This window comes from Tursiops truncatus, chromosome 10 (genome assembly GCF_011762595.2).
Source record: "Tursiops truncatus isolate mTurTru1 chromosome 10, mTurTru1.mat.Y, whole genome shotgun sequence".
NCBI lineage: Eukaryota > Metazoa > Chordata > Mammalia > Artiodactyla > Delphinidae > Tursiops > Tursiops truncatus.
The window spans coordinates 29,256,344-29,274,007 of record NC_047043.1 but is presented as its reverse complement, the minus strand read 5'-3'; the positions used below and the strand labels follow the sequence as shown (position 1 = coordinate 29,274,007).

General features: G+C 45.9%; 1 protein-coding gene across 7 annotated transcripts in view; it reads right to left on the bottom strand.

Moving 5' to 3' along the window:
* The window catches only part of CLIC5 (chloride intracellular channel 5), a 249,516-nt gene that overhangs the window by 97,687 nt on the left and 134,165 nt on the right, over nucleotides 1–17,664 (bottom strand). For all 7 annotated transcript variants that reach the window (XM_073810656.1, XM_073810657.1, XM_073810658.1 and 4 more), the window contains 3 exons: nucleotides 11,905–12,014; nucleotides 7,987–8,112; nucleotides 56–162 (listed from right to left, as the gene is read on the bottom strand). In XM_073810656.1, coding sequence (XP_073666757.1) covers nucleotides 56–162; nucleotides 7,987–8,112; nucleotides 11,905–12,014 — 343 coding nt within the window. The remainder of the gene's footprint in view (nucleotides 1–55; nucleotides 163–7,986; nucleotides 8,113–11,904; nucleotides 12,015–17,664) is intronic.

The window sequence follows — 17,664 nt, the reverse complement described above, 5'->3', positions numbered from 1 at the left end:
GCCCTGGGCAGGGGACAGTGCCACCAGGGGCTCTGGGTAGAAGGGAACCACTTACCAGCGTTGTTCTGCTGCTTTGTGTTTTTGATGTAGGCGGAGAACTTGGAGAAGATGTCGATGCCCGCTGTGTTGGATTCCCGGTGCTTCGCAGCCAATTTGGGGTACCTGGAATGCAAGACCAGTGTTCTAGGGTCAGTGAGAACTCAGAGCCCCTTCCCATCACCTCACGATGAGTTTCTAGCAGGAAACACTCTTGTTTCTAGCAGGATCTACAAATCTTTTGGTGTTTCTCCAACCCATCCTCTAGGGAGGGTGGGCACTTGCATCTCTAGTTCAATGACAGAGGAAACTAGAGTCCAGTGAGGTGTGGAGAACTGCCCGGGAACGCAGTCTGTGGGCAGAAAAGCAGAGCACCACTCAGAGGGTCCAGGGTGTATTCTCTTCCTGGGACCACAAACAATGATGCGGCAATGCCCAGGCCTTAGTCAAAGTTCTCAGTGAGTTCTCCTCTGCATCAGGTGGGGTCCCAGACTTTTCCCCAACCCGTGTTATCCACTGCCAGCCCTGCGATTATAATCCTAGCTGCACGGAGCTAATTCTAGGAGCAAGGAGGTGCTAGGCACCTTGGCACTGAGGCCTTGAAATCGTCTCTTGAAAGGAATGGTCCTCTTCTGAAATATTCTTCTTTGTGTGCAGGAATCAGATGCAGAAACTACCAGGCTACGTCAGTGGGACAAGCATTTACAATTGTTTTATTTCCAGGCATGGAGATATATTTGCAATGACCCAGCGCCCCTCCCTCATGCGTTCTTCCATTTTGAAGCTAGAAGAGTATAAGAGGCAAACTGGGGTGAGGGCTCTCTCCTACTGGCCTTGAGACCAAATGAGGCAAACTTGCTTTGACCCCACTGGCACCATCAAAACAAGCCATTCTAATTTTCAAAACATATTATTTCACAAACATTTTACATGGATGGCCAGGCAAGGGTGGGAGGAGACGGGGGACAATTGCTAGGTCATCGTTATCACCAAGTATGTGGACCTTTGTGATCTCTGGGTGAACAGTGTGGACTGAGAACTATTTGGCTACTTTATGTTTAAAATGCAAAATCTTTTTTTTTTTTTTTGGTTTAATGTTTTAAATAACTTGAACCAAAACGCCTGTAACAAGTATTTGTGCTCTTTCATTTTTTGGCTTCTCCACTGACCATTAGCTAGGACCGCCCACTCCTGGGCCACATTAGGTGGCTGTCAAATTTCAGATACTGCCATTGGACGAGTCCACGGAAAGTCACTGGGTCCAGCCCTCTGGCAAGAGTCAGATACAGAGGCATTATCGTCCTCATTTTATGGGGAAGCAACTGGAGACCAGAGACGTTAAATGGCTGTTTGAGGGCTCATGGGGAATAAATACTGGAGGGACCCTGAGAACCCAGTTTTTGGGCGCTGAAGCAATGACCCTCGCACTGCATCACACCACTTCTCCAATATCAGCAAAAGCTAACTTGTACTGTGTCCACTACATGCCAGACACTGTTCGAACCCCTTCGCAGTTTCATCATTTACTCCTCACAGTTTCATTGGTATTGTCATTAGCCTCATTTCCCACAGAAGACGAACGAGACACAGAGAAGCTAAGCAATTCGTCTAAGTTCACGTGGCCAGGTGGCAGACCCAGGAGCCAAACCCAGGCAGTTTCACTCTGGAAGCCCAGATCTTAAGTTCCACGTCTTGTGGCCTCTCACCGACTCTGCTGTTTACCCTACAAGCTCCAAAACATCCCCTGGAGCTGGGCTGAGCACCATGGAGGAACTCCCCTCAACCACCAGGAGGGGGCGCTCTGCACAGGTTCTGCACACATATTTTCCTGAATACCCTGGGAATCATCAATTCATCTGCTCTGACTTGGGGTACAAAGCAATTGTTCCTGCAGGATGCTAGGTTAATCTTCCAAGACGAGGGAATTTAGGATCATCCATCCCTATTTTGGCTTTCTCACATAGAATTAGGCATGCTCTTAAAATGGAATGTCTTAAATTATTTTAATATATACAAAGTACTCCTTGTTTTTGCTTGATAAGGTAATAATGTAAAGAGAGAAGGGCCTAGATAATGCATTTTTCCTTTGGGTTTGTTGGGTTTTTTTTTTATTTATGCCATCATTTGATCAGACTTCCACTAATCTGACCATTTCTTCATGGCCAGTGTGGGCCAAACATGATTGGGGGGCAGCAAATCCAAGACAGGCAAAAAAAGGGCCATGTGTTCAGGGAGACCGTGCGAGGGCCGTCCTGTTTTCTAAGCACTATGATTCATCGAGATTTGACTTTACAGCATAATGTCCCACTTGAAGACTGTCCTTGTGGGAAGTGTGTCTTCAAATATTAACCTTACAGAGTTTGGTAACTAGATTTGGGGCAGCTACTGTACAGGATGTTAAGTGCTTTTATTTTAGCTCCATATTTACACTGCATTTTAAATATGCAAATAAGTGGGTTCCAGGGTACATTCTGTTTCTCTAAAAGGCTAACAAATAGTACTTCATTTATAGAAACATCTTTGAAATAAGATTGTGATGTCATCTGGTGACAATCAAAGAGATGGGCAATTTCTCTAACTCAAGGGTGAGCAAATGATGGCCTATGGGCCAAATCCAGCTCAACAGCTGTTTATGTACCTCCCATGAGCTAAGAATACTTTGTATACTTTTAAATAATTGAAAAAAAATCAAAAGAAGTATATTATTTTGTGACATGTGAAAATAATATGAAATTCAGGTTTCAGCATTCACACATAGAACACAGCCACATCCATTTACTTACATACTGTCTATGGCTGCCTTTACTCTACTAAGACTATATGGCCGCAAAGTCAAAAATGCTCCCTGGCTCTTTCCAGGAAAGTTGGCCAACCCCTGCTCTCAATAATGAAAATTTCTCCCCACTCTGTTTTTAAGATATCTTATTTCAAATGCATTCATTTTAGATATGCACTTAAGCTTCATTCTGGGAAGTAAAACAGTTGGCCACTCATCAAAACAATTTTTTTTTGTAAATAGTAGCAAAAAAAAATAAGATATGATTGCAGATGGAAATGCTCTGATTGGCTTAGAGTCCCAAAAGACGTCTCACTGACTAACCATAGGCCACCACGCCCCTGAACAAAAGGACTCCATGCAACTAAACCAACATGCAGTAAGCACCTACCAGGGGCCAAGCCCTGTCCCTGGCATTGGGGATACACTGGAAAAAAAGAGAAACAGTCATCTCGCCCTCATGGAGTGACCTCTGCTGATTCCAGGGGCTCTTCTGGCAGCCTGAGTGTTGACCCTCTGTTTTCAAATAAGCTGAAAAGTGGAAGGATGTCCCCTCTCTCCCTTCTATGTTATTCCTGCTTCCTCACCTCACCAAACCCTTACTGGAGAAGCAGATTAATGCTTCTGACTTTTCTGCTCCAGAACTGTGAGCTTGCCTTGTCTTATCCCTGCTACTTAAACAAATGATCCCTGGAGGTGGATGGGGTCTGGCTTATTCATAAAAAGACAACCCCTGGGAACTGTGGATTTAAGACCTAAGCTCACCAGTAGTTTTTATGATTACTGGGAGACGGTCACAAAAGAGGCACCGACCTCTCTTCAAGCTGCCATATAATGAGCTCTGACTCTACGTCAGGCACTAGGTTAAGCAGTATCATCTTCAGTAATAGTCCCTCGAGATCAACATGACGTCATCAGTTTATAGATGTGAGAATTGATGATCAGAGAGGGAATGAGTAATTTATCTGCAGCAGAGACCACACATGCTCATTAAATACCCACGTGCCTCTCTGCATTTCCCTGCCCCTCCCTCTCAGATAGGTTGGAGTCATGTGACTGGATTCTGACCAATAGTATGGGAGGAGAAGTGATGTAACCACTCATAACCCTGGGCTTTAAAAATATTTTGCATCATCCTTCTCCTCCCTCTTTCCCTGCTGAAGGAGTCTTGGAAGAAATGTATTTCAACAGCTACAAAAGAGAAGAGGGCCACACTACCCACTCAGACTCTGCATGAGTGAGAAATAAACCTGTATTCTGTTAAGCTACTGAGATTTTGTGGTCAATTAGTTACTTCGGTGTAGCACAACCTGGTGGTTCAGCTTAGAACCCAAGGCATTCTGACTCCAAAGCCCATACAGTAAGCCCCCTACATACGAACCTTCAAGTTGCAAACTTTCAAAGATGCAAACGTGCATTCGCATGTCCAATCATGTAAGTTAGTTCACATGTCTGGCATACGCTGTCACGTGCATGCATCCTCTACAAGTGGTTGTGCTTTTTGTGTACTTTACTGTACTTTACTGTATAGTATTGTATAGAGTACAGTAGTACAGTATCTTTACTGCAAGCCCCGGATGTCCGGAAGCAAGCGTAAAAGCAGCGGTGAGATGTAGCTGGTACCGCTAAGAAGCACAAGCTGTGGGACTGTACTACTGCACTTTCCAAGGTACTGTACTGTAAGATTAAAAATGTTTTCTTTATTTTTTGTGTTTGTTTTTTATGTATTATTTGTGTGAAAAGTGTTATAAAGCTATTACAGAACAGTACTATATAGCCGATTGTGTTAGTTGGGTACCTAGGCTAACTTTGTTGGACTTAGGAACAAATTGGACTTAGGAACACACTCTCAGAACAGAACTCGTCCATATGTAGGGGACTTACTGTACTTTCAGCCACTATGCCATCCTGTGCTTGGTACTGAGGCTGCTTCTCCACCTCCCAGAGGATCAGAAGAAACTTCGTGATTTTTACTATCATGAAATATCCATAAACATTTCTTAAAATAATGAATTCAAAGTGTCTTCCAATTCTGGTATGGCTCTGAACACTGTTAATACTTGAGTGATAGCTGACTGACTAAATGACAAGACATGTAACTAGACTTTACCCGTTCACTCCCCTGAATTTTTACCACTGTTTATTTCAAACCGCAACCAGCTCTGGGAAAGCACTTTGAAAAATGCGTGGAATCATAGAACTTCTGCTGAAAGGCATCTTAGAGACTATGTAGTTTCAGAGATGAGGGAATGGGGAGGGTCTGAGAGGGCACGAGGCTTGGCCAAGTTCATACAACAAGCGCTGTGTAGAAAGGTGGCCGGACTTTGGTCTCCTGACTCTCACTTCTGGATCCCACTACCTCGGGCCCTTCCATGAGGATGAGGATGAAAGGTAAAGGCAGCATGTCAACAATAATCCTGACGCTTCGCTGTGCAGCATTAACTGGGTCAGTCTAAGGAGAAGGATGGAAGTTCGTCTCATTTGGAAACTTCTTGAGACTTCCTAGATTCCTCACTTTGACACCAAATGCTTTGTGGAACCCAGTGTGATCTTTTAAAAAGATTGCTGGAGTGTTTGTGTGTGGGTTTTTTCCTTTAAAAAATAGAGCTAAGGGGAAAAAGGCTCCCACAATTTCTTGGCTCTCTGGCAGCTTTTACAAACAGCAGTGTGATGAGAAACACATGCCGACCAGCGTTTGTGGAACAGAAACGGGGGTTTTGCTGCCCCCTAGAGAACCAGAAGGCCAGGCTGCCCTCCTCCTGGGGCCTCTGGACATGGGCCACCTGACCGACCTCCCAGCTAGAGTTGGTGGGAAGCCAGCCGAGGTGGGTGGCTTTGCTGTGGGCAGAGCAGCCGGTCTCCCTCTGCAGGGCTGAAGCACAGGTTTGCTGACATTTCCTGGGAGGTAATTATGGTACCTACCCCAGTCTGATCCATACAAAGGCATCTGAAGGACACTCCTGGGGGCTCTGAAGTGGTTGATGGCCTCATCACTAGGGTCCCACCTCGGTGCCCTCCTGGAGTTGTGCATTTTCAGAGTTTTGAGGTTCTGCTACTGTGGCGTGGCGGACCGTAGGGTCACTGACACGTCAGGAATGGACTTAGTAAAACCTCCTACACACATCGCAGTCCAGAGGGACCTGGACCAGATGAAGCAGAGCTCAGGACAGGTGGAGAGAGAAGTGAAGAGGCGGCGTCTATGTCCTGCATAGCTTAGCCTGATTGGGGTCATGGAAATTTTCCAGAATCGGATGATATGGTGATGAATCTGATCACGGCCCTCGGCTGGAAGAATCTACCTGTACACATGGGCATACAGTTCCGGGGGGGGGGATCCTCATGGGCCCCCTTGGTCCTGTTGGGGATATAGATTAGAGAGCCCTGGGTTAGAGAAACAGCCCCCCAAAGGCACCGCTGAACGGGGACTGAGGGAGCCTGGCTAAGATGGGCATGAAGGGTCATCCTTTCACAGGGGAGGGAATGGAGGCCGAGAGCAAGAAAGAGACTGGTTCGAGGGGTCACAGTGCATCACTGGCAGATCCAGGAGTGGACCCAGGCCTCCAGGCCCAGCCCAGCCCAACCCTGCACGCCTCCACCCACCAGGCTGGCTATCCATCCTCCGCATTGTTTCAGTTTCCCATTCCCTACTGGCCTTGATGGAAGCAAGGACTCCTGCGTGCGGGTATTACTTCTAGAAGGGAAAATGTTAACTTCATCGTGGACTTTCCCCTCTCGATCTCCCAGACAAAATCCAAACCCTATTTAGTTATTGAAAACAGCATTCATTTTCTGTTGTTGGATTCCAAACCAGAGCCAGCAGTGAGGTTGAGTCCCAAGGGAGGAAGAAGGAGGCTGAGCCCCCTGGGGGTCTTTTCAGCATAGGGGCTGGCCTGGTATTACGGGTGGGGCTGCCCAGCTGATTTAATCAATGCATTTATTTTAAAGTCTATTGGACTTGAGGCAATTTTCCACACTCACTATGGAGATAAACTGTCCTAATGTGGATGGCTGAGGATACATTTTTAGGAAGAATGTATAAATGGTTGAGGCCTAATTAGATCACGACTGGGAGTTCTGATTTAACAGTGATCTGCTAGATGTGTGACCTTGGGCAAGTTACTTAACCTCTCCGATCCTCAGTTTCCCCAGCTATCAAATTAGGATAATGATAGCACCTACCTTTAAGGGCCCACTAAGTGAGGGCTATATAAATATCAATTAAAAAATAAAACTTTAAAATAAATGCAAGATGATCATTTTTATAGTCAATCCCACTTATTTTACCTACTGAGTATGTCCTAAAATCCTTCCTACCCCTCTCCCCCCATTTCCCTGTCACTGCCTTAGCCCAGCCCTCCAGTCTATCTTATGCGGAATGTCACCAGTTGGCGCCTTCCTAGTTGATTTCTAGGAGCTTTTCCTCCTCTGCCCTCCCCATCTCCCCCCATCCCCCAAAGTAAGCCTGAAAACGGATTCTCCAACACTTTTGCTTAAAGCTTTTCAGTGACTATCCCACAGGATAAAGTCCGTGCACACCTTACTCTATATGTAATATTATTGTTCCAGTTTTTTTTTAAAGGTGATTGTTTGAATCCCTGATTTCAGTAGAGTACAATGAACAAGTCTAGCTTCCAGCAGCTTTTAGAATTCTCCTCTCTTCTGTTCACTCCTTTTTCCCATCAGGAGCAGCTTATCTACCGGACAGGAACCCACAACCCTCTGGTCTCTCCTCTCCCTGAGCTTGTTTTCAGAAGAGGAACTGCCTTCAGCCCGTGTTTTTCATGTTTAATTATGGGCTCCGACCTGACAGGGTCAGATTTATGACTCTTATTCATACCTTGGTGTGGTTTTAAGTCATGGGATTACCTCTCTCCTGGCTGACTTTTCACTTCGTCCGCCTTTCAGCTCTTGTTCTGCAATGAGGGAGCCTTGGCCTTCACTCAGGCCGAGGGACCTGGCGTTAAGGGGCATCAACTCTTGGGGTTGGACTTTGTGGAGGAGGTTTGAGACTGGCATCCCTTTGGGGGTGGGGAGGGCCACGCGGGACTCTCCCTTTGCAAAGAGGGTCCTGGGCTCTGGATTGATGAGGCCCCCTTGGAAATCTCCCCCAGGATCCAGAAAAGCACAAGGACCCCCCTCCCTGTCATTAGCTCCAGAAACGAGCAGCTCATTACTTTTCAGGGGTCAAAGTCTCCTCCAGGAACTCCTCGATCTTATTGACGTCTGTCTTCACGTCTCCGTTGAAGGTCAGGAAGGGCGGATGGGTGCCAGGGGCGAGGTTGTGCAGGTCGGCTGGCTTTCTGTGGAGAGAGCAAGGTTCAGGGGTGGTTTACACCAGGGTGCTTCACGGACAGGGAAGCCCAGGGTGTACTGTCCATTAGACGCCCGTCGGCAAAAACAGACCCGGTGTGAGGCGTAGGGCAGAGGAGGTTGGAGAGATTCTGGAAGGATGTGGTGTGACACAGGATATCCGACCGGTGGGATTCAGTGAGAGAGGAGCAAGTCAGATGGACTTTGAAAAAGCAGTGTGATCACAGGTGAATATTTAAGCTAAAGCCAAGCTTCTGATACCCAGGGAGGAAGTTGGGCTTTGCTTTCAAAAGGTCCTTCACCCATCAGCTTTACAAAAATGCACGAGGCAGAATCCCAAACTTTAAACATCCATGAATTCAGTCACTCTTTCACACGAAGAACGATCTTCTCTGTTCTTTAAGGTTTGCGCAATGGGAAGGGAGTGACCTTGTGTTTGCCATGGGCCCCTATTCACGTCCAAGGCTGAGCTTCTTGGCTCCCCACAGCCGGTCAGAATGGAGGTGCAGAGATGGAGCAAAGCGAGGGGAAGAAGGGCTGGTGGACGGATGGAGGGAAGTGGGCAGGGAGAAGGCTGCACAGAGGACAGAGGGAGGAAAAGGAGAGATAATGATGGAAACTTCCCCGGGCAGGGCTGGACCATCAGTCACCCCAAACGCTCTCTCTGAGAATGCCACACTCCTGTGGGAGGCAAGCGTGGAAAACATTAGATGGAGGAACCCAAAAGGAGTAAACAACGGGGAAGAGGAGTCTAATGAAACACATTCCTGGCGTAATCAGCTTGGGAGGGGAAGAGAAGAATTTCAATTAAGGTGCCCCTCCCACATCCTTGCCCAACAGGCACACTCTCCAGCTGCCTTCTGCGGCACTTGGAACTCCTCAGACAATTGACACTGAGAAAAGCATTTCTAAAATCGAATTTCCTTGGTCCCTGTGTTTGCTTTGTGAGTGTTCTTCCTTTCAGACATTCTTTACCTTCTCCTCCTGTTTTTGAAAGCTCACCTAAGGCAGCAATGCTTGGGTTCTCAGCAGGGCGGGAAAATCTATACTGATTTTATTTTTCAGCAATGACTCCTCTGTGGCTTAAAGATCCAGAAATTATGAAGGATGGTTTTCTTTTTCTAGAACTCAAGAGAACAATGGGCCCTGGAGTCTGGCATCCTTGGGAAGTACTGCCCTGACCGCTGGAGCTCAGCTGACCTTGCCAGTGGACACTGGTCAGGGGTGGCCCCCTCTCCTTGTTGACCCTCTTCAGTAGTTATGAAATTATGTAATTAGAACTTAATTACATATTGCCAAGTCTAACTTACAGATTATTTAATGTATATCAGTTCTCCTTCCCTGCCTGGATTGCCAGCTCCGGGAGGGCAGGATGATGCTAAGAAGAGGCAGCACGTGCGGTGTTCTTGCTACAAGCCAGCACAACACAATGCAAGTGGTCCATGGCCTGCTAATCAGATCCTCACAGTAACTCTAGAAACAAGGCATAACTTTTATCCCCATCGTACAGGTAAGGCAACGGGCTCAGAAAAGAGAAGATTCAAGGTCACTCCACCAATACATGGTGATGCCGGGATAAGAAATTAGTTTTATTAGGAATTGCTAAACTTCACTGTATCATACATTTTTTAAATTCCTTAATTCATATACATATATATATATATAATTTTTTTTTTCAGTAAGCAATTCTCCTTATCTGTAAAACTGGAGTCGTGATACCTGCCTGGCTCACCTCAAAGGGTGTTGGCAGGATCGGATGTGATGACAGCTAGGAAAGAGCCGTGTGAGGACCTAAGGAATGCTGGGATGGTTCCCTCTCCCATTCTGATCCCCAGACAAATACGAGTCACTTTCACAGATGATACTCCAAAGACCTCCTGTTCTCCACTGAAGGAAGCCAATCTTTCCAACGGCAGGAAAGTCTGCTCTCTGTAGTTGTCACAGACAATGTCTGCATTTCGTGTGTGTTTTCATTCATTTGACAGAAATTAGTCAGGGCCCCGAACGAATGCATTGGCTGCTGTGGCAGATACAAAGAAACTCAAAACATGATCTCGACTTTCCCTTGAAGAACTGAAGGTCTGATGCGAATGACAAGACAAACTTCATAACTGACGTGTCCTGAAGAACGTGCCATTTGAACCAAGAAGATCGGGTTTTTAGTGGCAGCCCCTCCAATTCCAGGTGGGCGCCTTGGACAAGTCATTTAAATGTGTCTGTCTTGGTTTCCTCATATAGAATGAAGAAATAAGATCTCCTTCACAGGGTTACACTTTATGTGATTTTTTATGGGAAAGCATGCACTAGTTGTAAAGCATCGGGATTGTAGATATCGTAAACTGGTGAGATGCAAAATGGACCATAGATGCTGGGTGAGTCTGGAGGGAAGCTGAGTGATAGATTTGCCTGAGAGTGGTAGGGTGGGAGGGGGAAGCTTCCCAGGGGAGGGGGTTGCTTCTGGGGGCTGGGCACCATCTCTCCATTCAGGAAAAACAGAGAGCCTCTGTGAGACAGAGGAAGCATCCCAGGCAACGGCTGGAGGCCAGAGGGACAAGGGCAGCAGAAGGTGGTCCAGCCTGCCAGAGGCAGATAGGTCCTGGGAGATCATGTTGAGAAGAACCAAGGCAAAGACAAAGGAGGGCTGCAGATGCATTTATGCTGCAGGCAATGGGAAATGTCAGGAGGTTTTCTGAGTAGGGAGAGCCACGTGATGAAAGGATTATTTTAGGAAGACTATCCTTATGATAATATAAAGGATGGATCAAAGAGAGACAGAGAGAAACCAGAAGGATGAAGACCAGTCTGAAGAAGAGAGAAACAGTCCAGCTGCCAGTGGTGGGACCCACACCATGTGTGGGCTTTGGGAATGGACAAGAGAGCCTGGAAGTAAGAGACAGCATGGTGAGAGAATGCCCTGGGCTTGGTGACTGATGGACAATGGGGGTGGCAAGAGAAGGGAGCTGGAAACGTTTCAGTGCCTAGGAAAACGGAAGAACAAAGGAATTCAGGAGGGGACCCCAATTCAAAGGGAGAATGAAGGTACAATTTTTGACACACTGATTTCAAAGTGATAACAGAAAATCCAAGTGGAAATATCTAAAAGAGAGCAGGGCTCTGGGTATGGAATAATTGACATAAAGGTGACAGGGAGAGTATGCTAAGCTCACTGGGGGAAAGCTGTGGCAGGTGATAAAGACCCAGGGAGGGAGCCTGAGCCAGTCCGCATTTAAAGGACAGGCGGAGGAGAGGAAAGAGAAGAAAGATGGAAACAGTGGGGCTTGTGGTGGTGAGCAATGCCCGTATTTTCAACAGCCATCAAAACTGCACTTTAAAAGCAGAACACGAGTAACTCTCCATCCCAGTCTCTAACCCAGAGCTCTCACACTAAGGAGTTCTAAAGATGCGAACATAATGGGAGAAACAGTATGGAGCCCAGCTCCTCGGAAACTCAACCTTTCACACCTGAAGTCCGGCTGGGGTCCCCTAGGCTGGGGGCACTAGTAGGACCAGAACGGCTCCCTCCCAGATTTTTAGATGCTGCGCCCATCTCTGTGCCAGACACTCTCAGTCGAGATACCTGTTGTCCATTCCCTCCTTCTTCCTTGCTCATCGGGATTTGCTCTGTTCCAAGGGTGTTGCTCGCTCTTGCAGCCTCCCTTGTAACTAGGGCTCTAGGGCTCTGGCCAGCAAGGTGTGAGCAGGAGGATGCTGGGAGCCTCGAGGTTTTCGCCCTCCCTCATGGAAGAGTCTCTCTTCCTGCTCATGAATGTACCATCCTTTACCTTTTCAGATCCACAGTGGTGACGTTGAACACAACTCCTTTCAGCCAGAGGATCATAAAGAGGCGCTGGGAGAAGGGACAGTTGCCAATGCTTTCCCCATCGATTCCAGCCTAGAAAGAAGAGCACCAGAGTCCTGAGTTAGCTCGTGCACATCAGCAAGAAGGAATATAGGACTGCAACAGCCAGACACCAGTCTGGGCAGAACCGAAAGTCCATGCCCCAGCCTTACTTTAAAGTTGCCCTCTAAGATTTATCCTTGTCTTCCTAATGTTTATGCAAGGTGACACCTGGCACAGGGTGAGGGCTCGATAAACACGTGCAGAACTGAATGTGAGTTTCCAGCATGGTGATTACGGAGAGTCATAACTTTCTGAAACCATTGAACCCTTGCATCTCAGGGTAAAAAGAGACCTTCAGGGCTTCCCTGGTGGCACAGTGGTTGAGAGTCCGCCTGCCAATGCAGCGGACGCGGGTTCGTGCCCCGGTCCGGGAGGATCCCACATGCCGCGGAGCGGCTGGGCCCGTGAGCCATGGCCGCTGAGCCTGCACGTCCGGAGCCTGTGCTCCGCAACGGGAGAGGCCACAACAGTGAGAGGCCCGTGTACCACAAAAAAAAAAGAGAGAGAGACCTTCCACATCACATAGTCTAACACAAATGATGTCGGACCAACTTCTATACTCTTGAGTAATCATCTTGTCTATGCTTGAATATGTCCACTCACCGGCAATGTATATCTCTCAAATCAGTCCATTCTGAGGATAGCTCTAAACCAGTTCTAACCAAAGAAATGCTTTGCTTTGGTTATACCTCGCCAAAGTATGTTCCTCTGTCGTTTATCTTCTACCCTTTGGTCCTTACTCCGTGAAGACGTCATGAGTATAGACCCTCAGATTTTGACCCTATGTCTTTCTATCTTGTCAGCAGGCTCGAGACGTTACTCAATGTCCCACTAGGTTCTGACTACTACTTGACCTGGTGTCAATAAACCATTCATTTGTTAAATTATCCTTTTGCTCAACGAATACGTATTGACCACGTACAAGGCACTGGAAGAAATTACACAGGGGATTCCAAACTGCATTTACTCAGAAGCTTACGGCCTCCTGTGGGGTGGGCTGGGGGATGAGATGGGAACACATAGGAAAGCATGACAGATAGCATTATCGGGGACCTGCACACTTCTGCTCTCCACATTTCCCCTTCTCAGTACCCTCCTCAAAACAGCAGATTTTTTTTTTTTTGTCTGAAAGGCAGGTCTATCTTTACCTCTGAGTAGGCTGCAGAGATGTGAATTTTATAAAGAACACACTTTCAGAAACATACGAACAAAAAGTTTGGGGAACTGATCTCTGTGTAATTTTTTTTCCAGTGAGTGGTTTATTGGCCCCAAAATGGTACTTGGTACCCATTCATTGTAGTTTGCTGTTGGCTCCCCTGGAAATCGTGGTGGCATCAGGACCAGGCTCCACTAACAGGGAGGGTTCAAAGAGGGAAGGCCCCCCAGCCTCGCTTGCAAAGCTGCCAGCAATCCAACCAACATCCTGGAATGGGGGCTTACTAAGATTTTCTTTTTCTGAAAGAGAAGGAGAAGAACACTACCCTCCAAGCTCATCACGTTATTTTTCCCCTCGAGGTTTGTTTGCTGTGGGGTTCGGGTGGGAAGGCAGGTTTGTGTCCTTATTTCTACCTGGCCCATCGCTCCCAGCAGAGGCTCAGGTTTATAATGGAAAACTGGCGCCTTTGACGGTATTGCTTGTAGGTAATTGCTATGAAATTACAGTTATTTTACCTCTCTCTTAACTCCACCCAGAGCCCCATCCTGATCCAGTTCTCACTTTCCTTAGTGCTGGAGACAGACCCACCCTGATTGTTTCAGACACCAAGGCTAGGTTATAGAAAATCAGAAAGGTGGAGGGCAACAGGGCGGGCGCCACCCCTGCCCACAGGGCTAAAGTTACCGATAAAGCCACACTCAGACAGGCGACTATGAGTTTAATAATAGCTCGTTGCAAAACTTGAGTTGATGACATCAGTTCCCTAAGACTTTCTTTCCCAAGAAGCACTCATCTGACAGGTTCCTGGTCCTTTAAGACATCCTGACAAAGGAACTTTTCCCCAGGGCCAGTTATGGTGTAAGTGACAAGTGGAGAATTAAAAAACAAAAAACAAAAGCCAGGGTCCACACACTCTCATCTGTTTTACTTCGGGGGGTGGTGGTGGTCATAAGGGGATTGAAGGAGGTACTACTGAATTACTGGAATTCTTATTAGCTGGACCAAAAATTCATATAATAATGTTAATAATACCAATGCATGTCTATATAGTCAGGCACTGTTCGAAGTGCTTTACGTATATTATTAACGTGTTTATTGCTCATGCGAAATCTGTGTAGTGAGATAGTGTCACCATTTTACAGATGTGGAAGCTGAGTGGAAATTACAGGGAGGGGAAATCACTGGTCTGAGGGTCCCTGGAATGAACCCAGGCGATCTGGCTCCAGATCCTGAGCTCTTAACTGCCACGCGCAGACTCCACCCTGAGGGCCCAGCCCAGACGGGTAGCACGTTCACCCAAGGTCACAGAGCAGGAGGTGCGGGTGCTGGATGTGCGTGACGCATCCCAGCCTTCAGTCCATGTGCCACAGCTCTGTGGGGGTGTACAGGCTGGTGGTTGTCACAGCTTCCCACATTTCCACTATTGTCTTATATTATGATTCTAGACCTAGTAGACAAAAATTGCCGAAAGACCAAGAGCAATAGTATGTGAGGATTTTATGATTTACACCCTTACTGTCTTTGCATCTCTCTTGAAGCTTCCCCTTCCCTTCCCTTTGCTTGTGCTAGGAACATTTAACATGAGATCTACCCTCTTAAAAAATGTTTCGGCGCACAATGCAGTATTGTTGACTGTAGGTCCAGTGCTGTAAGCAGCTCTCTAGAGTTTCCTCACTTTGCTCAAATGAAACTGTATTCCCGTTACTAGTAACTCCCCACTCCCCCCTCCCCTTGCCCCTGGCAACCACCTTTCCACTCTTTGATTCTACGACTTTGCTATTTTAGTTACTTTATATAACTGGAATCATGCAGTATTTGTCTTTCTGTGATCGACTTAATTCATTCACCATAATGTCCTCGAGATTCACCCACGTTGTTGCATATTTTAGAATTCCCTCTTTTTTAAGGCTGCATAATATTCCACCGTGTGTGTATACCAGTTTCTTTATCCATTCATCTGTCAGTGGACATTCAGGCTGTTTTCATATCTTGGCTATTTAAATAGTGCTACAATGAACACAAGGGTGTTAAGATCTCTTCCAGATTCCAATTTCAACTATTTTAGCTAACCACCCGGAAGTTGGATTGCTGGATCATATGGTAGCTCTATTTTTTATTTTTTGAGGACCCTCCATACTGTTTTCCATAGTGGATGCACCACGTTGCATTTTCACCAGCAGTGTGCAAGGGTTCTAATTTCTCCATATCCTCACCAAGACTTGTTCTCATTTGTTTTTTCCAGAATGGCTACCTTGACAGGGGGGAGGTGAGATCTCATCATGGTTTTGATTTGCATTTCTCTCATGATTAGTGACATTGAGAATTTTTTCATATACCTGTTGGCCATTTGTATGTCTTCTTTGGAGAAACATCTATGCAAGTCCTTAGCCATTTTTCAATTGGGTTATTAGGGTGTTTTGTTTTGTTTTGTTTACTATGGAGTTGTTTAGTCTCCTCTTTTCTTCCTTCACAACTCACCAGTTGCCCATGGAAACCATTTGCTAAACTCATGGGTTAAATGTGGTGAGCTTGAGGCAACCACTTAAAACATTAACCAAGAACCTGGTGGGGCTCAACGGGACCCCAGGCCCTGAAAAGTATGAGGGAAAATCCAGATGGGCTGTGGTCCAAAGAGGCTCTGAGCAATGTGGACTGGGGACAGGCAAAAACATGGTGTACTGGGTTGAATAATGTTCCCCCCAAATTCATGTCCACACAGAACCTGTGTGCGTGACCTTATTTGGAGACAGAATCTTCACAGATGAAAGCAAGTAAAGATGAGGTCACGCTGGATTTGGGCGGGCCCTAAACACAACTGGTGTCCTTATAAGGAGAAGGAAGTTTGGACACAGACATAAAGGAGAAAGTCATATGAAGAGAGATTGGAGTGATCTGTCTGCAAACCCGGGAACACTAAGGATGGCCGGCAGACCCCAGAGGCTAGAGGAGACAAAGAAAGGGTCTTCTCTAGAGATTTCAGAGAGAGCATGGCCCTCATGATAACTTGATTTCAAACTTCCAGCCTCCAGAACTGTGAGAATACATTTTTGTTATAAGCCACCCAGTTTATGGTGATTTATCTTGGCAGCACTGGGAAACGAAAGCGAACAGTAGGGTCAAAGGAGAATGGTGTACAGCTACTGGCAAACTTCCCAAGTTCACAGTTCTGCTTTGCCATGGGCCTCGCGTGCACACAGCTGCCAGCCAGCTATGACCCCAAAGTACTGTCTGTTCCCTAGATATAGTACAGTTATTTACTATTAAGCGTATATACTGTACTATACCTTGTTATACTATATGGTATTATATACTATATTAAGTTGTAATAAAACATAAAATATTATACACTGTATAATATTACATACTATAATAGTAATAGCATCTGTGACAACGCGAGAGGGAGGCATGGACATATATACACTAACAAACGTAAGGTAGATAGCTAGTGGGAAGCAGCCGCACAGCACAGGGGTATCAGCTCGGTGCTTTGTGGCCACCTAGAGGGGTGGGACAGGGAAGGTGGGAGGGAGGGAGATGCAAGAGGGAAGAGATATGGGAACATATGTATATGTATAACTGATTCACTTTGTTATAAAGCAGAAACTAACACACCATTGTAAAGCAATTATACCCCAATAAAGATGTAAAAAAAAATAGTAATAGCATGATGTAATTATATAGGTTGTATGATTATACTTTATATGTTGTATGCCAGCTAAGTCATATTATATGTTCTGAAATATTGCCTTCCACATAGTCTCTCCCCCATATGGTGAGACAGCTTGGCTGTCCCCAAAACACGACTATGTTTTATTCACGTTACCTTCAGCAGTAACAAGCACAGGTACCTGAAACTGAGTCGATATTCAGTGCCTGTTAGAATGGATACATGTTGAGGGGAGGGTGACACTGCTCCAATTTTATGGCTTGAGTATCCCCAAATTTTGATGGTGGCCCTCTGAAGAGCATCCTGAGAAAAAAGCTTGGGTTGTAGAAGACATTATAGCAGGAGATCACGGTTCTAGACCCACCTCTGCCTGTAATTCACCGTGTGACCCTGAGTCTCAGTCTTTGCACTTACAACTTCCCTCAGTGTTGTGAATTCAAGTGCCTAATGAAATTAAGCAGTTTAAGACAGCAGTTTCAAACTCTTTGGTCTCAGAATCCTTTTATGCCTTTCATGATTGGTGAGAATCCCAAAGAGCTTTTGTTCATGTGAGTTATAGCTGTCGATATTTACTGTATTATAATTAAAGCTAAAAAATATTTCAAATATTTGTTTACTCATTCATTAAAATATAATACTAATAATAAACACATTACATGTTAACATAAATAACGTTTTAATTAAAGAAACCATATATTTAAAAAAAGAAATTTAGTAAGTAGAGTGGAATTGTGATATTTTTACAAAATCTTTAAAGTATGACTTAACCGAAGTTGGCTTCTGCATTCAGTCTTTTGCTACTTGGTTGAAGTATATGA